At 51.1% G+C, this 25,435-nt stretch overlaps 1 protein-coding gene across 1 annotated transcript in view; it reads left to right on the forward strand.

Annotated features, from left to right (window-relative positions):
- Col13a1 (collagen type XIII alpha 1 chain) overlaps positions 1–25,435 on the forward strand; it is a 131,553-nt gene that overhangs the window by 60,732 nt on the left and 45,386 nt on the right. Inside the window, exons 7-17 of the mRNA XM_042696301.1 lie at positions 645–695; positions 8,422–8,457; positions 9,122–9,148; positions 10,120–10,146; positions 11,650–11,676; positions 11,779–11,805; positions 12,487–12,513; positions 15,131–15,196; positions 18,013–18,120; positions 20,473–20,499; positions 21,208–21,243. Coding sequence (XP_042552235.1) covers positions 645–695; positions 8,422–8,457; positions 9,122–9,148; positions 10,120–10,146; positions 11,650–11,676; positions 11,779–11,805; positions 12,487–12,513; positions 15,131–15,196; positions 18,013–18,120; positions 20,473–20,499; positions 21,208–21,243 — 459 coding nt within the window. The remainder of the gene's footprint in view (positions 1–644; positions 696–8,421; positions 8,458–9,121; positions 9,149–10,119; positions 10,147–11,649; positions 11,677–11,778; positions 11,806–12,486; positions 12,514–15,130; positions 15,197–18,012; positions 18,121–20,472; positions 20,500–21,207; positions 21,244–25,435) is intronic.

Here is a 25,435-nt window from a genome sequence, read left to right on the forward strand (position 1 = left end):
TGTCTCATGCATTCTTCCTCCTCCTCTGTCACCTCCCTTTCACACACACACACACACACACACAGAGCTGTAATGGCACTTGGAGCTCCTAGCCTGGCAGCGCCTGCCACCCTCTTGGGGTTGACCATTGAGCACCAACCCTCACTCCTCAGGGGTATGCTGGACAGACACAAAACTTCCAAAGTACATCTCAGGTCCCAGTTATTTTCACAACTTCACAATCACTCCAGATAGGTTGCTATTCATCGCTATAGAGTGTGTGACCAGATGGGTACTGGGAAGAAACCTAGGGGGCGGGGCGGGGGCTTTGAGACCTGGGTGAGGTCTGAGGTGTTGGGTAGCTATTGTGGAGCCTCCCCTCCACGGGGTCTCCTCTTGCCCATCACTTGGATGAATCCTGTCTCTCTATTTCTTCTGTTTCTGCATCTCACAGTCTTGCTTGCATCCCTCTTCTCTTCATTCCTGCCTTTCTCCAGCCTTCCCATAAGCCCTTCATTTACTGCCTTTCCCTCACCCACCGCTCCTCCAGCCTCCCTCTGGTCCCACCTCTGTTCCCTGCCAGCTCATCTCTTCCATTTCCTTTTCCCCCACCCTCACCCCTACCTCTGCCCCACATGCCCTCTGCTCCCTCTCTCTTCCTGCAGGGTGCCCCTGGTGATGCCGGCATGTCCATCATTGGTCCCCGAGGCCCCCCTGTAAGTCATTATCTTTTTGGGGTCCGGGGGGAATGGGAGTTGATGGGAAGGGCCCGGTGGGGAGGGGAGATGAGGGGTGAGCCACTTGGCTGTGATTCTGGGTATGGTAGAAGCATGTATGTGGTCAGCCCTGCCTCCCTGTGGCCCCATCCCTGTCCCCAGGGCTGCTGTTGACATTCGAGAAATATACCTAAATATACCTAAATTACAGCCTGGGGGAGGGTGCTGGGCCTAGCCTCTAGCCACAGTCTTGAGCAGCTGGGAGGCGAGCGGAGTGGGTGACAGTGATGCCGGCTGTTTAGGGAGAGGGTGTTCCGGCCCTCTCTCCCTGGTGGGGGTGGAGGGGGGCCTCCAGCTTTCCCAGGAATGAGCCTTTGTTTCTGGAAACCAGGGAGCAGATGGCCAAGTCCAGGTTCACTAACCCCAACACTCACTCTGGGTCTTGACAGAACTCCTCAAGGTCTCCTTTCTGTGTCAGTGCTGGGTCCCACAATGACAGAGCTTGGAAAGTCAGAGCGTCTCCCTTACGGCCTGGATGGGGATGTGGGTGAGGGAGCCAGAGGGACCCTGCAGCTGCAGGAAGAAGCATGGGTGGCTTTCCCCAGGCTGGCCACCCGCACAGCTTCCATCCAATCACCCAGTGTCATAGTCTTACGCAGCCTTCTCAGAAAAGGAAACTGAGATGGGAGATGGAGATGGGCTTGGCCTAGGACCCATGGAGAGGCTGGGGCAACAGTCTGTGTGCTCCATATCCTCCTGCACCTTCCCTGATCTGCCATGGAAGGAGGCAGGGGAAGCCAAGGCTAGCCCAGCGCATGGATGAAAGTCAACCTGTCCATTATCCTGCCTTCTGCAGAGCTCTCCTGGAGGAAGTGGGGGTCTCTCCACCACCCTAGGGAAAAGGGTCAGAGGTCAAGTTGCTAAGATATGTCCAAAGGACAGGCCAGGCTGAGGAGTGAGCTAGGACGTGGAGCAGTTGGGGATGCTCAAAAGATGAGAGGAAGAACAGGAAGGTGAGAGGAGGAGAGACTTACCGGGAGCCAGGGAAGGCACAGAGGTCAGGGGCCTGGCCCAGGCAGCAGCTGAACAGTCCTGGGGTGCAGGCCCTTGGCATTGCCAGCACATTTTCCTCCTGGACTCGGACCACACAATGCCTCCTAGAACTGGTACTTGCACCTTGACTCTGACTCACACACACACACACACTAATTCCCTTAACACACACACACACACACACACACACACACACACACAGGAATAGATACTGGGGTTTTTGTTTGTTTGTTTGCTGTTTTGGTGCCAGTCCTGGGATTTGAACTCAAGACTCAGGCATTGTTCCTGAGCTGTTTTGCTTAAGGCTAGAGCTCAGCTCTTGAGCCATAGATCCACTTCCAGATGCGTGTGTGTGTGTGTGTGTGTGTGTGTGTGTGTGTGTGTGTGTGATTAATTGGAGATAAGAGTCTCATGGACTTCCCTGCCCTAGGTGGCTTCAAAACCCTGATCCTCAAATCTCAGCCTCCTGAGTAACTAGGATTACAGGCTTGAGCCAGCAGCACCTGGCTGATAGACAGTTTTTACTTCCATGTTACTGATGAGAAAACCAAGGTGCAGAGAAGTTGAGTGACTTGCCAAAGTCACACAGTTCCACTGTGGACACATTGAAAGTGATTACCAGCCAGGCCCTCTGGCTCCAGAATCTCCCTGAACCTGCTGCTGTCATGGCTTAACCCAACTGCCATGTCCTTGTCACATGTGCTCCGGGACTCAAATGCTGCTGCCTAGATAGGTTTCACTCTTCTCTGTCCTGGGGGAGCCACAAGCCCACACGTTCCTGAACAAGGTGGTGATAGGAAGGTGCATTCATGTCTCAGGCACCAATCATGCACTAGGCCTCCCTCTCCTTCACATTAATGGGAAGAGGCCCTGCTCATCTCACAAGGAGAAACTGTGAGTCTCACAGAAGCCCACAGTCACCCAGCTCCTAAGTGCTGAGCTCAGTTTAGGCCAAGTCAACCCTCTTCCTAAGCCTACATTTTTTACCCAACACTCCTCCCATACTCAAAGCTCGATTGCTAACAAAGGATCTTCACCTTGAGAAGATGGCAGTGACCACACTGAGCTCCTGTCTTGGGGCTAGGAAAAGATTTGTGATGCCAGATTATTGACTAGGGTATGGCCTTCCGGTGCCAGCCTGCGTGTGTCACCATCAACCAGATGGCTTGGCCACCCTAGCTGAGCCCTCAGCCCACCCCTCAACTCCTCCTGCTGCCCTGGGCTGGCAGGAGTAGAGGACAGGGAGGCAGAGGGTCTGCTTGTCATTAGGAACAGAGGTGAAGTGGGCAAGCTCAAGGGGGCAGCCAGGGATGATGGGAATATGTGGCTTCCTGTTCAGCAAGGAGAGGTCCCAGATAAATACCGCTGATCAAAACCAGCCTTGCTGCCCTCTGGGGGCACGTATCCATGCTCTTAGAAGCTGATAAATGGTCCACGTGAAGGGAGTCATCCAGGCACCTTGGAGAGGACAGCTTACACTGCAGTGACACAAGAAGCAGGAAGGCAGTGTTGAGCATGCCAACTGCTTAGGGAGTCCCATACACTGAGGTGGCGGCTGGAGCCCCCACATCTGGGCAGGTCATCCTCTAGGATAAGCAATGCGCTCATCTCAGAGGGGCTGTTCTCCTCCCAAGCTCCCCAACTACTCAAAGGCCACAGAATGATATGAGAGTTCTGCCCTCATCCATAAGGAACTTCTCCATGCCAGGTCGATGTACCTGCTGAGTATTTCTGTTAGGGACCTAGAGCCTGCTGGGTAGAGAATGGAAACCTGAAGGCAGCCTGCTTGGTCCTCCAGGCCCACACCTAGTGGAGAGAGACATTAAACTGCTAAGAACCACCAGGGACTAGGCTGGGGTCAGGCAGAGATGGCTTCTAGGTGCAAGGAATACTGAACTGCACTGGAGAACTTACAGAGGTCCCCCAGGGAACAAAGCCTGGGAAGGGTTCCAGAATAGGGAAAACCCTTTTTAGGAAAAGTGGGGTTGAAGCTGATGAGATCAGCAAAGTCCTGACTTGACACAATGTCCAGGTCTGGGCTTTATCGCAGGGAAAGTGGGACGCCCTTGGGTTGTGTGACATTGATGTGTGGCCTACTCCTCCTTCTCCAGCGGAAGGCCCATTTAGAGGTAAAGAAATGAATAGGAGGGGAATCAGAGCCAGTGACCTGGGGGGAGCGCTGGACAATTTGAAAGTGAAGGTGACGGAATTTAGTGATGGCAAACTGGAGGCAAAGTAGGGCAAGGGTGGGGGGGCAGCAGGAGCTCAGGATGCCCCATGCTTCCAACAAAGTGCAGGAGGAAAGCCAACTGCCAGACTGCCAGGAGTGGGGAGGCATGTTAGAGCTCGGGATGTCTCCAGACATTCAAGGGGAACAACCCATCAATGTGTTGCACCCAAGCCTGTGGGGCAGCAACCTGGACCTTCCCACTGCGCTCCGTGACTCCTTACTAACAGCTTACAGTCAGCCGTGATAGAATTGACACCACGGGCACCAGCAAAGGCCATGCAAGCAGGCTCACTCCTGTCCCACCCAGCCAGGTGTTCAGTTCACTGCTTACCGGACAGTCATGGCCATGTTGTCAGTACTTAATGAAGCAGGGCTTGGGCAGATACATGGCAGCCCCTCTTTGGAACTTTCAAGTAAAAAGCAAGGAGACTTCCTAACTTTCTCTCTACAGAACCACACCTGGCCCAAACTGCAGATAGGGGGAAGTGGGAGCAGTAACATAGGGATCTATTTTCAAAAAGTAAGAGTTCCCTTTCTACCCTGTCCTTGAGTGAAGGTATGGAAGAGAAGACGGCAGAGATCAATGTGTAGCTTGCTTCCTTCATTCTGGCACAGGACATTGTGCTAATCCATGAAGCAATTCTTCAGGTGAATCTAGCATCTATCAATCTTTTAATCCCAGTGAATTTTTATGAGGTTTTGGAATCCAGTAAAATATTGGATTTCCTTCTGGAACAACAACAACAAAAAGCTTGTAGACTGTCAGGAAAAGTCTGAAAACAAGAGAAAGGAGGATAGGAAGGAGGGACTCGTTGTTTTACTAGGAGGTACCAAAATATATTATAAACACAGAATGTGTGGAACAATAGAAGGGCTACAATGGAGAAGCCATGTGCAGTCGGAGTTTGTACATGGGGAAGGTTTCTTTTCACAGTGTAAAGAGAAAGGCAGAGAGCCAGGAAATGAACTAGAGCAACTAACCAGCCATGGAGAAAAAAATTTTATTATTGTTTTAATAGCTGAATCTCTACTCCATTCGTTGCATTAAGACAATTTCCCAGGGGAGTGGAAAAGATAATTTCCTAGTGAATAACTTGTTTAACTGTAAAACATGAAACCATAAAAAGTAAACATAACATGTGAGTGAATGTTTTTTTATTCTATACTTGGGAAGGCCCTTTGGAAGCATGAGATAGGGCCATATATGCTGGTGCTAGTCCCAGCTACAAGGGAAGCGTAGGTCCAAGGCTAGCTCCAGGAAAAGCACAAGGAGACTTCATCCAAAAAGTGAGCCAGAGACATGGCTCAGCAGTAGAATGCCTATCTAGCAAGCACAAAGTCCTGAGTTCAAAAATCAGGTACCAGAAACAAAGAGAGAGAGAGAGAGAGGAGGGAGGAAAGATAGGAAGGAGGGAGGGAAGGAAGGAAAGAAGGAAGGAAGGAAGGAGGGAAGGAAGGAAGGAGGGAAGGATAGAAGGAAGGAAGGAAGACATAAAACCCAAAATCCATAAGTAAACATTAATAAATTTATTTGTATAAATGTAAAACTTGGTAAGAAATATACTATAGATAAAGTCAAGGTCAGCTTGAAATCATTCAGAACACATATGACCATTACTTATTGCTTTAGGGAAAGAACTTTACTCAAATCAAAAGGACAAAGAAGCCAGGTGCCAATGGCTCATTCCTATAATCCTAGCTATTCAGGAGGCTGAGATCTGAAAATCATAGTTTAAAGCTAGCCTGGGCAGGAAAGTCCATGAGACTCTTACCTCAAATTAACCAGCAAAAAGCCGTAAGTGGAGCTATGATTTGAGTGGTAGAGTTCCAGAGCAAAAAAGCTCAAGACAGTGCTCAGGCCCTGAGTTCAAGCTCTAGGACCAGCACCAAAAAAAAAAAAAAAAAAAAGGAAAAAGAAAACAACTGGGTAGAAAATATATGTTAGGAAAACTGCTTAAGTCTAGCAGTTGAAGGTCAGCCTGGGCAACACAGTGAGACCTCATTTCAAACATAAATGACTGTGTGTACTCCTGACTAATATATACACCTGTATAATATATATGTACATTCACACATGCATATGTATGTATATGTATAATATGCTACAGTGTATACTAACAGATATTACATATTAGTAGAGAGTGTACACAGGCAGCTGACTGGCCTAGAACAAGGGCTGGCTAATCAGCTTGGACCAGTAGCATTGGAAGAAACATCTAAGCTCAACATATAATTGAAGAGATGTCGGTTAAGATCTAGTTGAAAGTCTCCCAAGTGCCTTCCCCACACCCAGTCTCTGCACAAAGTGGAATCCCAGTTTCCATGTGGTCAATGACAACACATCCCTCCCCAGTTCCCTGAAAAAGCCCTGGTTAGCCCTGGGCTTGGCCCTGGGTTGAACAGATACACCCTGCTACTAGGATAGGCTCTGTAATTAGCAAACCATGTGATTACCCCTCCCACGTAAACATTAGCCCGAGTGGGTCTTGAAGATGTTTCTTGGCACTCTCCTCTCCTGACCTTTCTCCAAGTTTCTCTGCCTTCAGAGTAGCAAGTTTATACTGCAAGATTTTAGAGATTACATTGCTAGGTTTCTAGGGTTTCTCCTTCAGGCTATTCTCTTTTTTTCTTTTTTATTCTTTCATGTATCTTTTTAAACAATTATTTGTTCATGCACTTTGTATTGTTATTATAAAGATGATGCACAGAAGGGTAACAGTTACATGTCAGATAAAGAGAACTTTTTTGTTGTTGTTGTTAGTTGTGAGGCTTGAACTCTGGGTCTGGGTGCTGTCCCTGAGCTCTTCAGCTCCAGGCGAGCAATCTACCACTTGAGCCACAGTGGCACTTCTGGTTTTCTGGTGGTTAATTTGAGATAAGAGTCTCACAGACTTTCCTTGCCTGGGCTGGCTTTGAACCACAGTCCTTGGACCTCAGCCTCGTGAGTAGCTAGGATTACAGGCATGAGCCACCAGTGCCTGGCTTGTACATTTCTTTTTGAACAATGCCCCCCTTCCTTGCTCTCTCCCACTTTCCTCCTCACATCCCTACCTACAGGTGGTATAGTTCATTTTCAGCAGTGTCTAGTGAATACCACTGCTACATTTGTTCACCTTCTGTTCCTCCATTTCTGTGCTACCCTTACCCTCCCTAAGACAGATAAACAAACAAGACAAAAAGAAAACAACAACAAAGAAAATACCTCTTGTTTCCCTTTCCTGGAGTTCATTTCGATAATTATTTTATATGATCAATTCTTGAGAGGAGAAAACACCCACTATAGCAGTTAGCCAGCCAACATGGCAGGGTCCTTGGGCTGCGGGGGGGACCCTGGATGCTCCTATCCATGCCACAGGGAGGCTCCAGACAGCCTGGAGGTATTTAAGATCACAGCAGATCTGACTGGATCTGTTGCTTGACAGGACAAGCATCCACCCCAAGGCCTATGGAGTTCAGAGGTCACCCTTGGTTTATTCTGGTTTATTCTGGTGCCTGTCTTCAGCTCAATTCAACAAATATCCAGTGAGGACAGCTACCATTTGGTAGGCTTTACAAGTACCACTGAAGGTAGTTTAGTAACTCAGTGAGGTTTATCTGCTTTCCACAGATGAGGAAACTGAGGCTCAGGGATTAGACAACTTAGTCCCACAGCCTTGTTGGTGGAGGCTGGGTTAGAACTCAGCCCACCACACTCAACAGCCCATCCTTAGGAAAGAAACCATGCCCATCTAAGTTGAGAGCAGGTAGATGAGGGAGATAGAGAGAAAGCCCACCTTGGGGTGTCCTGGAGGATGGCCTTAAATGACACAGAAAGGAACTTTTGCTCCTTTCTTGTTTCCAAGAAAGGAAGAAACATGGCTCACATTTCCCAGTTCTCTGTGACTCTTGACTCCTCTGGTCAGCCTTCTCCTTCTCTGGCCTTCTCAGCCCTTCATTTCAATTTATCTTTACCTAAACAACTGGGTTTTGACCAGTGAACCCTTTTCTAGACCTAGTGTGAGTATCTCTCTGTATCCCACTGCACCTCCAGGGAAATGGAACCCCACAGATCCTAGGGAATTCCCTGCTGGGAGAAGCCTGTTGGCCAGGGTGAGGGGCTTAAGCAGGCTGACCTATTCCAATCTGAAAGCTTACATTCAGAGGGACAAGTGTCCCATCAGCTGAGATCCAAACCACCTTAGATCAGTGTCCGTGAGCAAACCCTGCAAATGAATAGGACATGTTGGCTTTTGGTCCAGAACTCCAGTGCATTGCAAGTACTGTGTGCTGAGTCCTTGCTGACCTGGCTGTCCATTGGCCTACCATCTATTTACAAACCAAGCTACAGAGCAGCCACAGCAATTAGGGGCCACGTGTGTGACCATGCAGGAGTAGGGGGTGGAGATCCTTGCTCATCCTCACCATCTGTTGGTGTTCTTTTTCTTTTTTTCTTTTTTTTTCCAGGGCCAACCAGGCACTCGAGGCTTCCCTGGGTTTCCGGTAAGTGGGGAGGGCTGAAGTTCTCTGTGACCAGGTGGGCACTGGACCTGGTTGGTTAAGTTACATCCACTGAGGTCAAACCTTTCAAACCCTAATTACTAAGGGCTACCTCACACCTACTGCCAACCTCAGCCCAAGATAGTATCTCAGCACTGGGCCGCTGGGAAAGAAGGGACGGAGGACATACCCAAACAGGGTATGGGATAGGAGCTTGCTGAGCAGCATCACAGGCCAACACAGCCACCAGGACACCAAAATGTGGACAGAAGTTGACCTGGGGACCAAACTGGGCCAGGCTCTGCAGGATACCCACCAGAAAAGTAGCAGTTGGGGGACCATCTGGGTGCCCGATGACCCCAGCCTTCACTTGGGGCAGTGATAGTGCCATCTATGGGATTCTGTTCTGCACTGGTCACTTGGCCGGCAGCATTTGTTCCTTCCCCATAAGAACCTTTCAAGGAACATTCTAGTATTTGTATCTCTATCTTAGAACAGTAACTTGAGGCCTAGGCTCACCCACCATCAACTGACAACTAAGAGGTCAGTCAATGACCCCAGCTCCAATATGGTGGCATCTGACCCTGTGCTGCTAATCCCTGGCCAGGCCTCCTTTGGGTCAGGAGGCCTGCAGTGCCCAGCTTTTCAGCTGCCTTTCTGTTTGCAGGGTCCCATTGGCCTGGATGGCAAACCGGTAAGTAGACTCTCGCAGCTTGCTCCTCCTGCCCCCGCTCCCCTGCCCCCCAGCTCACTAACCCTGGCTCTCTTGGTTCTTGGGCAAGACTCTGACTCTTTGGAAGATGCTTTTGACAGGGGGGAGGGGGGAAGGTGTCACTCATAGAGATGGAAGGAGGGATTATTTGAAGGAGCCACCCCAATCTCCAAGACATAAATCCTAAGTGCCCAGGGCCTGGGGCAAAAGCCATCCTTACTTTGGGGATCCAGAGCAGGGGTGAAGCAGGCAGGCAGTGGGGAGGGCAGGGGTAGAGCTCAGCCAGCTGATCTGAGAAAGAGCTCACCCGTCATCATACCCCAGCCCTGGTCTCCAGCACCACCAAGGAGCATCCTGTGTCCCCTGCTTCCCCATTACTGAGGCCCTGCCTGAACTCAGTTCCACACGGAGACTCATTTCCTGTGACCCCTCACCCAGGTCCTCCCTCGGTTCATTTAACTCTGACATAAAATCTTGGGGGGAGGGGGAGAAGGCCATACCCCATGGAAGTGGTGACCCTCCAGAATCCCACAAGTCTAAGACATAACGACCCTCCCCCTTCTTCACATTGACCTTTCCCTGGAGAAGCTCTGTCCACCCAGTTGAGACCTGGCCACCTGCCCTGTAGGCCAGCAAGCTACATGGGGATCTTGGGGGCCCTATCTCATCATTTCAGACTAGACATACCCTTGAAGCCATCATGGGGGGTGTGAATGGGGTGAGGACTAGCCAGGGAGACCACCCCTATCTCAGCTTTCCTGTGATGGGCAGGAAGCTGGTGGTTAGGCCCAGGAAAGGGTAGGAAGAGAATAACCTTCCCTGGTCATTCAGCTGGTTAGGAACAGGATGGACAAGGGAGCAATAAGGAAGGATGACAGTATGGCAGGGGCAGGGGGCAGGTGGGAGCTTCCGTGTAGCAAACAATGGACCTGAAATTCACCCTCTTCTTCCAGGGCCACCCTGGACCAAAAGGGGAACCGGTAAGACCCCTGCTTTTCTACCTTCCCCAATGGGGGAGGGTCACTACCCAGCAAAGAGACAACAGTCACTGCCCAGCCTGGATCCTCAGCTTCTGCAGGGAGGGAGGCAGGCAGGGCTCCTCGAGCTGACACGTGATGGCCAGGTACAGAGGCACACCTCACTGCTGTCATGCATGATGGCTGGTTGGCTTAGCACTCAGGTCTCACTCTTGGGCCCTGGGACACAAGCAGTCATCAAACTCTCACAAAGGATATGTTCTCTAGGAGATGGCCATCCCTTTGCCCTTAGCCTTACCCTCTTCCTCTGGCCAGCCCTGACATGGCCTTTAGCAACCCAGCCTCCTTAGGGCCTATGCCTGGCCTATGGAAATCCATTCATAGATCTCTAACATCCACAGAACAGTGATGCATCACTTAACCACAGGGATGCACTGGGTGACCTCTGCTGCAGGTCTTTCTAAGACTCCCTTTGACTGATGTAGAAATTGAGGCTCAGAGCATTAAAGTAACTTGTCTGAAGTTCCCCAGCAAGGAAGCATTCCAAATAGGATCCAGATCCACTCTTAAAATTCCTCTCTTCCTTTGCACATGGGTAAAATAACAGAGACCAAAGCAGTAATGCACTCCCATTATTAGACAGGGAAAAGGGGTTTGGTTATTAGAAATTTCAGGTGCTTGCCCCTTTCACCCCCTTCCCCACATTCTTCTCCTCCCCGGCAGATGCAGCTTGACCCTACCATAAAGTTGTCTGTGGCACCCTGGGTGGAATTATGGTCATCCCTTATGCTCTGCTCCATAGTCCTCAGAACAGCTTGACGAGAGGGGAAACTGAGGTACAGAGTGTCTAAGCACATAGGTCACATACCAAAGCCAACATCCACTGTGTGTGCCCATTGTCTTGAAGGCAAGGAACCTTCTTGCAGGAGTGAGGAACATCTTTTCTGCCAAGGCCATTTGGACATCATCATAAAACATCATTCATGGGCCATACAAAATTATCAATGCAGTCGCTGGCAGCCTATGAGAAGCATGTATCTGTCCTGTCATGTACCCTGTCCTGCAGATACCAGCCTTCATTCATTCCTCTAGCCCCTGTCATGTCCCTGGCCCTCTGTGTAGGAGGCTACATCTGGATGTCAGGTGGTGGTGGACTCCTGTGCCTTGTGAATCTCAGGACACTGCCAGGGCCTCGCTTCTGCCCTCCCAAGCCTCAGGGAAACCATTTGAACAAGACTTGAATTTTGAGGGACATGGGGGTGGGGATGGGGTCATGGCACAGCTGGTCATGCCCATTGACGGTGAAGCAGCTGAGGCTAGATGGGCAAGTCCATACCATCTTGCATGTGTTGGACACAGAGAGACCGGGCCCATTCTCATCTTCTGGAGTTCAGGACATTTTGAGAAGCCCCTAGAAGCTCAGCACCAGTTCCAGCCCCACTCAGAGCTGCGTCTCTGATCTGTCCATCCTTGGTCCACACACTGACTTGTGTGTTTCTCCCCCAGGGCCTGGCGGGACCCCGAGGACTGCCGGTTGGTACCCACTTTTCATCTTCCCTAACAGTGGGGTGGCAGGGAGTTGGGGTCATCTTGTGTGAGTCTTGATCGCTAACTCTCATTTCTGTCTCTTTGTAGGGCCCTCAAGGACAGAAAGGAGAAAAGGTGAGTATAATGTGTTTCCCAGAATGTGTTTCCATGTCAGGCACAGCCTTCCTAAGGACCATGGGGCAGAGCAGCCATTCTCAAACCTGATTTTTTTTTTTTCCTCAACCGAAACAGGATGTAAGAGACACAGGGAAGCTGCCCTGGGTGACATTCTTTTCCTGAGGCCAACCAGCGTCTTCCTCAACCCCTCCCACCTGCCGGCACACTCTGTTCCCTGACCCCTGAGCTTCTAGCATTTTGAGATATCAATTTGTAAACACTGTCCTGGCCTCCAGTATTCACTGTCATGTTGACAATACAAGAAGGCCTGTGGGCTAGAACCCTTGGCTCAGAGCAGATGTCCCTGGGGTCCTGCTGTCCCTATTCAGGCTCTTTTCTAGGACCATTGGATGCCTGTCCAGAGGAGTAATCCCAACCAGGCCTGGAGTATAACTCCAGAATTCTGCCCTGTCGTCTCTTGTAGCTACTTCCAAGCAAGCCCTGGGGGTTTCTTCCCCCATAAGCACTGGAGATAAAGGAGAAAATTAGATTTTCTGCCTCAGAGGGCTCAGATCCAGACTAGTGGCAGGGCTGGCGGGTGAGGAGATGAATGGTGTGTCCAGCATTCCTAGAGGTTCTCTTCGGAACAGGTTCCCCCAACAAGTGCCTGACACCCCTCTCCTTTCCTCCTCTCCCCAGGGTCAGTGTGGCGAGTATCCTCATCGGGTAAGAGACTCTACAAACTGAGAGGGGCCCTTTGATCTCACCTGAGCCCCCGCCTCACCCTCAGCCTCATCTCCTAGGGTCTCTGTACCTAACAGAGGCGGGGAACCAGATCCTGCAGTCCCCTGTGCTCAGCAGCAGAAGGGGGGGGGCAGCTAACTATCAGTACCAGGTGCTGGAGACAGACTCCCATGGCCTTGAACCTCTGATGACTAGGTTGACTGTTTGGGATGAATGCGCCATATCCTTTCTGTTGGCCACAGGGCTGGTGTGTGTGTGTGTGTGTGTGTGTGTGTATGTGTGTGTGTCCACCTGTCCTGGATAGATATATAAAAGAGATCTTTAGAGGCCATTACTGCTCAAATGACCCCAGCCTCAAGGAAGGGGGGGCAGCTATACCCATGGGGGGGGGAGTTCTTGTTTAGAGCTCAGGCTACTACAAGCAGTTGGGGGCTTCCAGGCCGAAATGATGCCTCCCCCATTCCCATTTCGTCTTTCCTTTCCCTTGTTTCACTCCCCAAATATGGCATCCAGGAGATTTCTGACCATGGGGCTCCTGCTCAGGACAGAGGAAGTGTTCCAGTGTGTACTTTCTCCAACTTTCTCCAGAAAATGCCCTGTATTCCAGCCCCTCTGTACTCAGGACAGGGCAGCAAGCAAAGACAGACATCTTAGCCACCATCTCCTCAGCCATGGCCATTGTGCCTCCAGGAACACATGTGACTTCCCTGGCTTCTTGGGCTGCCGGGCATATCCTGGGAACAGCGATTTAGGGGTAGAACCCGACTTACCTGACAGTCTCTGATCTCTGAGGTCCTAGGCCAAGAGAAGGCCACAGTGGGCCTGCATGTGAGAATCAAGGATCGGTTTCAAACCCAGCTGGGCTGGTTCTAGGTTGGGCATACAAACAGAGCTGGACCACGGGGTAGTGAGGGAATAAGGGCCCTGGTGTTCCTGATCCTGATACAACAATAGAAGGTCAGCTGTAGTTTCTATGGAAAGATGGCTCATAGAATTGTTAGATTACCCTAAAGACAGAGCCCCCAGCAACCCAGGGGCAACACAATCACAGATGTTTTGAAAGTATGTCATCGGGCCCTGGGTGAGGTAAGCTTTGCCACTCAGCCCAACACAAGAACAGGGAAAGGGGCAGTGATAGAAGGTTCTGGAAGTACATTCCTAGCACTGCAGCAGTGTATGAAGTAGATTGAGGACCTAGATGTTGAGCAAGACAGTTTATTTAGAAAAGGATAAGATGGCAGGGGGTTCATCTAGAAGCCTGCGGCTTTCCAAGTCAAGGGGTCTGCAGGCATGGCAGGGACGGCAGGTTCTCAGAGAGCCATGCTGGTTCTTCCTCTTGTCCAGTGGGAGGGAAGGGGGGTGGGGAGTGGGTGGGATGGGCCCCTGGCACAGGGGTTTGTTGGCTCTCTCCCTCAGTTGCCCTGTTACTGTGTCTCTGTCACCTTCATCCTCCCTCCCCCAAACCAGGAGTCCCTGAGCGGCACACTAGCAGCTCTGCGCTCCAACCAGATAATTACCCTGAAGGTTCGTAGGTTCTAGAAGGTCTCTGGCCCTCTCTGCCTAGAAGCTTCCTGGACGTGGAGCCTCACATTGCACATCCACAGGTCTCGGCTCGGGAGGGTGGGGTTCTGTGTAGGGCACCTGCCCACACAGTTAGCAAGGGTGATCTAGAAGGGTGACAATTGTGCCAACTCTACAACAGGGCATATTCACAGCCCAGGGGGCTGCTGGCTCTTAATGCTCCTCCCAGGTACCTCACATGAGCTCAAGTGCCATTGAAAACAAATTGATTCTATGCCACCTTCATTTTCCATAGGGACCAGTCCCCCCCCCCCCCGCCCCCAGCAAAGATCAATTTAGCTTCCTTAGGGAGTGGAAAGCAACACGAATTTCCAGAAATAGAAATCACATTGGATAATGTGATTGTAAATTTTCTGCTCCCTCCAAAAAGTGGTTGCCCATTCTGGAGCCATCTTCCCCCTACCCAGCCTCTATTTTTCACGTGTGCCAGGCCCAGAGTAAGACCTCAGCTGCATTTAGTGGGGGCCACACCCTTGGCCAGCTTGGCCTGGGAGCCAAGCCTTGACCATCATCCTCAGATTCACTGACATCAGCCTTTCTCATCTTACCAAAAAAGAACCCAGTTGGGGACCGCACACCAGCCTGGTTCCAAGTACCAATTTAGCTGGTCCTGTGGCTCCTGAGCCAGAGCCGGGCCAGCAGTGCAATGTGAGGCTGCACGTCAGGATGCCTCCACAGCCCAGCATGGCCACAGAGGCAGACCTGGCCAAGCAGGACCCCTCAGCTCCAAGCTGGAAACTGAGGCAGGCTGCAGACTGAGGGTCCTCCTTCTGAAGGACTGCTGCACCACCCAAGAGCAAGCTCAGCATTGCACCCCACAAGCCACTGGAGGGGTCCTGTCCTCTCCTGTCTTCCTGCCCCAGACTTGCTAAACTCTTTTCTCTCCTTTTTCTCTCTTCCCTCTCTTCCCCACCGTCCTGGCTGTTTGACTTTCCTGATGATTTTCCACATACATCGTTCTGAATGCTGCGATCTCTCACCTTTGCCCTCTGGCCTTCGAACCCATCTTCCTCTTCAGCTGCTGCCTCTTCTCAATTCAGTGCGTCTGGCTCCTCCCCCAGTCATTAAAAGGAGGACCTTCCAGGTAGACATCTCGCTTTGCCAGACCATGGGGTAGCTAACTGGGGCTGTCTCGGACGCCAGAACTCTCTCCTAATCGACTTAAATTAAATTAGACAAACAGGGACCACAGACACCATAGACAGGGAGAGACAGGCCCCAGGAGGTCCACACTTCCACCACACCACAGCACCCTAACAGCCCCCAGCACCAGCTGACACCATAACTAGCTCTCATGTCCTCTGTTTCACAAGCCTGATTTTCAGTTCATTCTCTCAGTGGTTTTATGAATTAAGCATGATCATCCTTATTTCACAGATGAAAGACTCAAGGCTCAGAGAAGTTAAGGAAGTTGCCCAAGATCACATGGCTCATTCATTACAGAGCAGGGATTTGTAGCCAACTTTTCTTTCTGTTAACAGCTGAGTGATTTTTAAGCAAGTGACTTGACCTCTCTCTGCCTCAGCTTTCCCCTCTGTAAAATAAGGGTAATAAGTGTCTACACCGTAGGGTGGTTGGAGAGGCAGAGCACTGGGAATCATTCCTGGTACGGTTTAAGTGGTGGCCATCATGACACTACTATCTGTATTTGGAGACAGGGAAATCAAGGCTCAGAGAAGTGATTTGCTCCAAGTCACACAAAGAGCAAGAGGAAAAAGTGGAACTGGAAGCCAGGACTTAGAAGTCTGGTTGTTTCCGTAGAATCTGCATCCTTTAGGCTTATACACGCAGGCTGCTGCTGGGGATGTAGCTCGGTGGTAGGATCCTTGCCTAACATACATGAGGCCCTGGGTCCAGTCCATACACTCCAAAAAGAAAAGAAACAAGTACAGACTGCCTAGGATCCATCACTTCCAACCTGAGTTTGAGGACCATGGGCAATTACAGAGAGACATAGTCTACAACCAACACGTGTAATCATCTCAAGCAACTGCTTCCTTCTTCCTGCCTTCCTAGCCCCAGGAGGCTGGGATAAGAGCAGATTATGAAAAACAAAACAATCTTACCCCTGCTCTCTAAGAGGCCACAGCTGGATCCCAAACCAGGTTCTCCACCTTGCCCCTCACTTCCCTTACACTGTGCAGAGGAGCCCCCGAAGCCCAGGGAGCTGGGAGTGGCCGGGCTCCGAGCTGCTCTCTGACAAGCCTGTCTCAGGAGTCAGGAGCCCAGAGGTTTGGATATTTAGCCACCTGATTGAACAAGGCTAAAAATACAGAAAGACACGTGATGCCCCTGCCACCCAAGCCTACAGCTGCATATCTCATTACCCCAGCTAAATCCTCGAGAGCCCCTGTGTGCTCGCCCAGCAGCAGAGCTTCCCAGGAGGCTGGTTGGCAGCTCAGAGTAGCAGCAAAGCCACCCTGCTGCCACACACCCCTTCCTGTGCCAGACCCCACGGATGCGAGCTGACGCCACTCCCAGAGCAGCCACAGCCTGACACGCACAGCCACCTGACACACAGCTGCCACATGGCCCTGGCTGTGTTATCTGTCCACTGAGCCTTCACTGGGTTCCAGCCCTTTGTGCGGACACTATGGTGATTAGCTTGTGTGATCCGCCCATCAGCCGCCATGCTGGAGGAAGACATGGAGAGGGAGCTAGTGAGGAAGCCAGGGAGTTTCCATGCTGCCCTGACCTAGTTTCCAAAGCAGAAAGAAAAGAATTTGGCCCCTGGGGAAAATTATTATTTAAAAGCAAGCCCAAGATGCACCCCCATGGCTCATGCCTGTAATCCTAGCTACTCAGGAGGCTGAGATCTGAGAACTGAGGCTTGAAGCCAGCTTGGGCAGGAAAGCCCATAAGACTCTTATCTTTGATTAACCCACAAAAAGCCCAAAGTGAGGCTGTGGCTCAAATGATAGAGTGCTAGCCTTGAACACAAAAGCTCAGGGACAGTGTCTAGGTGCTGAGTTCGAGCCCTAGTATTCACATACACACGCAGAAGTACACGAAGAAAGGAAGAAGAAAGAAGGAAAAAAAAGAAAGGAAGGAAGGAAGGGAAAGAAAGAAAGAGAAAGGGAAGAAAGGAAGGGAGAGAGAGAAAGAAGGAAGAAAAGAGAGAAAAAAAAGGAAAAGAATTTGCTTCCTGTAGAGTAAGGGTTTCATGCTATCGGTCATCATGAGACATAGAAAGTCTTGTCCACTTCCTATCAAAAAACCAATATTGATTTTACAGGCTCTGTGAGATGGTCTAAGAGTACTTGAAAGAGGAAAGTGGATGCAAGACGTGATGTGCTTAGCAGATGGTGTTGGAGGTCATTTACAAAGTGCGCACAGTTGGGCAGCAAGCCCTGCCGAACTCAACAGTGAGCCAAACAAAATTCCGTGGCCTCCGACCTAGGAATCTCATTTGACCCTTGAGACCAGACACTCAAAAACAGCAGAAAAAAAAAGTTGAGACAGGAAACAAGGAACTGAGAAGCCAGGCCTTAGACAGTATGACTTGCCCAGCTGAGAAGGTGACAGAGGCAGGCCCTACCTCAGACAACTGGGCTGGTCTCTGGCCATCTGCCTGGACTGGAAACAGACCTGGGGCTGGGGGTGGGGGGGTAGGGGAGGGGCACACTGACTCTGTCTCTGTCTCCACTGTGGTCCTCTGCCCTGGGCTATGACTGCTCTCTGAAGCAAGTCCTCTCAGGAAGTCCCATTGCTTGGGGAGCTGATGCCTTGGCCCTCTTGTCACTGCCACCAGCCCCTGCATGCGGTCACTCTGCCACAGCAGCATCACATCCTGCCACCATCCACCCACCTTCACACACAAAGTGCATGGCACTCGGGCGTGGGGGAGTGGTCTACAGACTTGGGGGGTTTTCTCTCTAATGCCTGTCTCTACCAACTCAGGGTGAGCAGGGCCAGGCTGGTGTCCAAGGACCACCAGGGCCCCCAGGCCCCCCTGGACCAACTGGACCTCTGGGGCACCCAGGACTGCCGGGACCCATGGGGCCACCCGTAAGTATCTCTTTCTCTCACTCATGATTTGCCAGAGAATTCTCCAAACCACAGACACACCACAGGGACCTGGGTTCCCATCAAATAAGAGAAATGCCTTGCTAAAACCTTGGGCTTGGGGCAAGGATGGCCTAGACACCAGAGTCATTAGGGTATGGGTCACACCTGTCACCCTGCAGCTCTGTGAGCATGCCTATGGGGCCGTGTCTACCCTGCTCCCAGGACAGCACTATGAAGTGGTCCCTTTCTCAGCCACCACAGAGAGGAGTTTGGAGAGGAAATCTCCAGGGATCTATGCCAGCTTTCCCTGATCCCCGAGCTTAGTCAAGCCCAAGTCAGAGGAGGGGTTCAGAAAAAGCACAAGGGGCACACACCAGTTGACAAACCTGCCTTTCCAGGTATGTGCTGGTTTCCCATGCTGGATCACCTTCCAGCCAAACTAGGCCCTGAATAGAGCTGATGATGGGCAAGGCCTCTCCCCTCCTCTCCACCTCCAGTCAGCAGGGGCCACTACCTCATTCATCCTCAAGCTCTGGCCGAATCCTATTAGTACTGGGAAGAAGCAGGCAAGAGGCACCCTCCAGCAAATGGCTGGACTTCTGAGAGAGAAGCCAGTCCTCCCTACCAAGAAGACAACTGTTGTAGGCTAACAAAGGGACAGATAGGGGTGAGCTTGGATTTTTGTGGGTATTTTGTTTTGTTTTTCTTTTTGTGCTGGTAGTGGGCTTGAATGTAGGCCCAGGGAGTTCTCCCTTAGCTAGCTGGTCCTCCACCACTTGAGCCATACCTCCACTTCCAGCTTTTGGCTGTTGGAGATAAGAGTCTTACAGACTTTCTTTCCCAGGCTAGCTTCAAACCATGATCCTCAGATCTCAGCCTCCTGAGTAGCTGAGATTACAGACATAAGTCCCGGGTGCCCTGCTTGGCCTTGATTTTTAATTATGATTTTCCCCGGGGGGAAGGGGGGGAGAGATTAAAAATGTTTTTGTCTCATGATAAAAGCATCATATGCCACATTGCTGGGGAGGGGTTGGGAATGGACTAGAGACCAGAAACAAATTTGAAATGGTCTGTTTTCCCAGTTAGTTCATCTCATTAGCATTTTAGAGAGAATCCTTTCATTTATTCTTTTTTTCCTTGCACATACCGGCAAGGTTCCCAAGATGCTGCTCTTCTGAGCAAGTCCAGTTTCCACTCCAAGTCTTTTACTTCATGTCCTAAAGAGGGTCCTTTCCTTGCTGTCAGGAACCTCCTATGATGTCCATTTCAGGGTAGCTGGACCTTTGTGTAATGTGTCAAATGCTGTGCTCTGGCTACCTGGGCCCAGGAAACACACATTGGCACCACACACATTGCTGGTTTCTCTTGGATAAAATAGCTGGTCAGTGTATTCCTGACATACAGCCCTCGACATGTCTGCCACATTAAGGTCACTCGGCTTCATCCCTGGACACATCAGCTGCCCAGCTGTCCATCTTGAGGCTGGGCATCAGATACCTCTGGCCTCCAGGGTCTCCAGCCAGGCTGGCAAGGCAGCCACTGTCCAGTGAAAGCCTGTATTACTGATGCTTCCTCTGCTCAGCTTGGCCCCTGACCTAATTTTAACTATTTCCCTAATTCCTCACCAGGACTCCAGAGAGGGAGATTAGTTTCACTTCCATCCACCTTGAGATGGGAAAATGGAAAACCGGAAAGAAAATGAATTTAGAACCAAATCAAGCCAAGAAAACTAAAAGACTACTCAAAATTTGCTTTGCTGACCACTCCCTCCTGCCCAGCATATTGGGCTGTAGCTCATGGAACCCAAGCCAGGTGGTTTTCCTTTGTTAGGTTGTTTATAAAGAAGAAAACCCCAGAAAGCATTTTTTTTCCCTAAAACAACTAAACCAGGCTGGACCTAGACATCATGGCTTTCCCGAACCCACATATGCTGCCCAGACTTCCGCCCAAGGCTACATTCTGCCAGCCACCCCTCGCCTTTCCCTAGGGCTTCCGCAGGGCCCTGGGCACACCCCACCTCACTGCCCAGCTGCTGTGGTCAGTGCCCTGGAGGGTGAGAGACACTGGGTCTCTCTATAGGCAGTGCCAAGGGCAAAAGCAAGGCCTCATTGAGCAGGGAGGGGTGGCTGAGGAGGCAGATGGGTGGGTGAAGACCTAAACAAACCACTTCATCAAGTCAGCCTGATGCCGCTGACCCACTTTCCACTGGGCAAGCACAACACTGTTGCCCACGGTGCCCACATGGCTCCAAAGAGACTGTCCCCACGTGCCCTCCCCAGGCTTCAGATATCCCTTCAGATACTCTGGAGCTATTCTAGCACAGGTAATGTCAGCTTCTTCTTGCTCCCACAGGGCTTACCTGGGCCTCCTGGACAGAAGGTAAGAACACATGCTGATATGTTTAATGGAGCAGAGGCCAAGGTTGGGGGGTGGGGGGGAGGGGAGGGTGGGCTTCCTACAGGCTAGAGGGAAATAAGGGAAAATAAGGGGAGCACTGAAGATGACTAAGGAAGCATTTGAAGCCGAACGATGACTCATCTCCAAAGCCCCTTTGGCCCCCTTAGAGACTGCTTTAGTCCCAACTCACCCATTCAGGCTCATTCCAGCACCCTTCCTGGCAAATGCATAGTCCCACCCATAAATTGAGACTGCCAGGGTCATCCAGTATCCTGTGAAACCTTGCCCCAAAAGTCCCCAATGACAAGAAACGTGTCATTTTGAAGCCAGAGGCCCCAGGCTCTGGGAATCAGACAGTACTATGCACTTATTTTTGCCCTGCCTTTTTCATAAACATTCAAGCAGAGAGTCCTGAGGAAAGGGGGCTGGACCAGGTTCAACAGAGAGTTGTTGGTAGAACCCAAACAGACAGTCTGGTGTCCTGGGACCCGCCAAGCTGAGCCTTCCCAGCCCTCCTCAGCTATACTCAGCTGCAGAGCAATATCTGTGGCCCTAAGGGTGACTGGAGGGGGAGTTGAAGGCTCAGGAGGGTCTGGAGTTGTGGAGAGAAGAAGGGGGACAGTGTGTAGGGAGAAGCACCCGGTTTGATCTTAGAAAACCACCTAAATGACCTTCCTGTTCTTCCCCTAGGGAGACCCAGGGATCCAAGGCTACCATGGCCGCAAGGTAAGAAGGAAAGGGGAGAGGATAAGCCTGCCTCTTTAGGGAGACCTCCAATGGGGCCTCACTACCACGCACATTGTGCCCTCAGGATTGTATCCTACACAGGTTCATTTGCGCACGCACCACCTAGCGTGATTTATAACACCCGCACGGCTGGCTGAACAGGGCTTGGTGACTCCACTTGGGGAAAGAGGGGGACCAAAGGGACAGGGCCTTGTGCAGGTCAGGGGTCCACTTGGACTTCAGGCCTAGGAGGGCCTCTCTTGCCATCCTGGTTGGCTGTATCTGGACTGAGGTAGTCAGGTCCTCACTGGCCTCTGAGGGTCGCGTAAGTGGAAGCCATATTTGTGAAGGCTGCTGGATGGAGCTGCATGTGGAGCTCGGGGGAAGTGGGCGTGAATTCGTTCAGTCTGGTCTCAAGACAGTTCCCGTGCAAGATGATGACACACACCTGCACAAAGAGCCGTGGTGGAGCTGGATCATGTTAAATACTACCACTGCAAAGCGTCCTGTGAGGATGAGATTGATGGAGAGAGGGACCCCCCCCCCCAGGTGGGAGGAATAGGGAAGTCAGCTGGGAGAAAGAAGACAACCAGAGCTCAATCCTAACACATGGGTGGATGTATCAGCTATTAAATGCTGTGTAACAAGTCTCTGGATTGGTGGCCTAGGATCAGCTTCCTCACCTGGGGTCTTTCCCTGCAATCACTTATCAGATGATAGCTTGAAGGGTTGGGTGGAGCAAGTTGACCTTATTCACATGTCTGGCAGGAGGGGAGGCTGGGGACCTCTGTTCTCTACATCCTCCAGAGGGCAGATTCAGAGCAGCCTTCAAAACTGACAGGTTCCAGAGGAAAAGCACATTCTCAGCATCTGCCTGTACCATGTCTTCTAATGCCCCAAGTCATAACTGCCACATTAACCAGTGGGAAGAGATGTGGTCTTCACAGCCTGATCAGAGGGAGAAAATAATTTGTTGCCATTTGTAACATACCACTGTGACCCTTCATTAGCAACTCTGAAGGGGAAGTGGTATTTTAGACAGAGAAAACATTTGAGCAAAAGCCCAGAAGCACTATTGCAATAATTATAATAGTATAATAATGTTTTGTGCGTGAGTCAGTACTGAGGCTTAAACTCGGGGCCTGGAGACTGTCTCTTAGCATTTTTGCTCAAGGCTGGCACCCTACCACTCGAGCCATACCTCCACTTGTGGCTTTTTTGTGTGTTTAATTGTGACTTTTCTGCCCTAGCTGGCTTCAAATGGCTATCCTCAGATCTCAGCCTCCTGAGTGTAGTTAGGATTATAGGTGTGAACCACCAGCTCCTGGCAACAGCCTAATAATTTTAATAATAGACACTATTTACTGAGATCCTGTCATGAACATGTTCCATCATTTAACACGACCTGCATTAACTCTTATCCTAAACCACCCTGCCTTGCTTCTACTTTGAAAACAAAGAAAGTGAAGCATATGTAAGCCTCTTAGCTCAAAGGGAGCAGAACAGGAATTCAAGTCAGGCCTGTGTCCTTCCTCTGGCACCAGGACTGTGAGGACCCTACCCCATCCTCCCTCGGCAAGGGAAGGCACTGGAAGGGGAGTAAAAGGCTCACTTGGTACAAACAGTGCATTCCTTGCACGCCGCAATCAGGAGGCTGCCATCGTTACATTGTTTTATGGGTGAACTGGTGAGACCTGAGAGATCTTTAATTAGTTCTGCATAAACTGAGAAGTTTGTGTTGTGTCAGGAAGTGGAAATTATAGCCCCCGGGGTTGTCTCCATCCACTCAGGCAGACTCACACAATTTACTGCCTCTTGGCGCAGCACAGGGTCGGTTTTCCCATTAGCTGCTGCACGGGTTCTTTGTGGTTATGAAAAGGCAGCAAAAGGGTCCCTAGGGATCACGGCGGAGCCCTTGGCTGGCACTGTATCCTGATGGGTGTCAGATCTGCAGCAAACAGAAGTCTGCTTGCTCCACAGAGGAGCCTCAGCCCAGGGCTAGGGTGACCTGTTGCTAGATGGCCTGGGCCCCTGATGCACCAGCCCAAATGCAGATGGTAGCAGGAACAATTCAGCCTGGGGGGAATGGGGGGAGGGGAAGCAGCTCCCTGGCCCAGGAAGCTGGGAGGTTCTCTGGGGGTAGAGGGGAGCAAGAGTCTAGAAGGGAGCACACTGCTTTCCCATGACCCAACTCCATTGTGAAGACCTTAATGTCAGGGGCCTGAAAGAAGGAAGGAGGGAGGAAGGGAAGAGAGGGAGGGGGTACAGGGGAGGGGAGGGAAGGAGGGAGGGAAGGCATTCCTTCTCAGGTGTGCTCAAGTAGTGGCCAGGGGCAGCTACACATGTTAAGAAAAGCTTCTAGCTGCCAGGTTGGGCATGGCGGAGCACACCTATATGCCCCCATCATGGCTGGAGACATACCATAGCTATTCAGATGGCAGACATGGAAGAGATTGTAGTTTGAGGCTAAACTGGGCAAAAGTTAACAAGATCTCATCTCAACCGGCAAGCGGAGGATGGTGATGCACAACTATGATCCCAACTATAAAGAGAGGTCCGGCTCCGCTGGCACTGCCTCTCTGGGTCTCTGGAAGGCTCCTCTGCTCCCCCACTCCACTCCTACACCAGCCACCAGGCCTGCAGGTGGTGTTAGCACCTGCAGCACCCTAATCTCTGCTGAAACCCCTATCCCCTCACAGCTCCCCGAGGCCTCCTAGTCCACTGGGAACTGATGGTGAGCAGTAGAATACCAGCGGCTGTCCCATTGCCCCAGCTCCATGGGTGCAGTGGGTGTGTTGGACCCCAGGCCCAGGCAGAACTTCAGCTTCTCACAATTCTGATGTGGAGCCATTGTTTGCCTTAGATGCCCAAAGACCAGGGCAGCCGCACTTCATGCCTTTACCTTTCCTGTCTCATTCTGTTCTCACTGTGGCCAGTGGTCAGAGCTCCCCATTGGACAGATGAGAAGCTCAGAGAGGTCAATACTTCGCCAAGGTTGACAGCTGTTGAACAAGGCTAGTATTAGAAGTTATGTCACATGGTACCATCTTAGACTATCCTTCTGTACTTACCTTCCCTCTCTCTCTCTCTCCTCCTCCATCCCTCCTTCCCATCTTCCTTCTCCCCTTCCTTCTCTCCTCCATCTCTCCCTCCTCCTCCTCCTCTGTCTGGAATAAGACACAGAGATGAGATACTAACTTGTACTGGGTTTGGGCACAGATGTTGAGATGAATTTTCCCCCACTCCAAGAAGTGACCACCAGTGGGCAGAAATTCTGAGCTGAGCCAGAGGCCACGTGGCTGCCCCTTGTGGTCAGAGTGTGAAGGGGACCCCGTAGCAGATGGCCCCTCCAGATGGGCTTTATTTGCTGTCCCCAAGACTTGATGCACGTGCAGAGAGCTTCTCTTGCAGCATGGGATAGAATTTAACTCCTCAGTCCGTGCAGTTTGCTAGTGATTAGTTCTGTCCACTGAATTCCCTGCCAGCTGGACTGGGCCTGGCTGCATCTCAAAGGCCAGCCAGGCTGGCTGCTCTACCAGCTCCTAGAGATCAAAGCCCAGTATGGCCAGCAACCTCATATGGCCCACCCCCACCCCCAACCCCCCACCCCTGCTCCCTGCCTGCTTGGGACCAGCCTCCTGCCAAGACACTGCAAGTATTGTTGTGGGCCCATGTGGTACCTATTTGATCCAAATTTATGACATGGATCTACTTTAAATATGTTGCAAGATGCAAAGTGTGTTTAAAACATTACGAGCTTGGCTCTCTTTCAAGAGGATTGATGAGTATTGTCAGGCTGGTGTGGGTCACAAAACCGGACAGGAGCTTATCTCTAAGTGCATCACTGCTTGTGTCCTGGTGGGCTGTGTCTGACAGCCATGTTGGTAAGAAACACACACTGCTGTGGGCTATGCACATGGGCAGGCTGAGGATTCTAGTATCAAACCAGGGGAGGAGGAGAAGTTGGAGGAAGAGGAGGAGGAGGAGGAGGAGGAAGAGGAGGAGGAGGAGGAGGAGGGGGAGGAAAAGAGGAAGAGATGAAGGGAACAAGAGCCTCATTCATGCCCAATGTTGTAACTATCCTTAGTCCTCCAGGACAGTCTCCACAGAGAGAGTTACCCAATGAAGGAGACTCAGTGGGTCGCTCCTCAATCCTTTGCCTAAGGATACACTGGTAGAGTGAGACCTATAC

This window comes from Dipodomys spectabilis, unplaced genomic scaffold (genome assembly GCF_019054845.1).
Source record: "Dipodomys spectabilis isolate Male_0828 unplaced genomic scaffold, ASM1905484v1 ptg000207l, whole genome shotgun sequence".
Lineage (NCBI taxonomy): Eukaryota > Metazoa > Chordata > Mammalia > Rodentia > Heteromyidae > Dipodomys > Dipodomys spectabilis.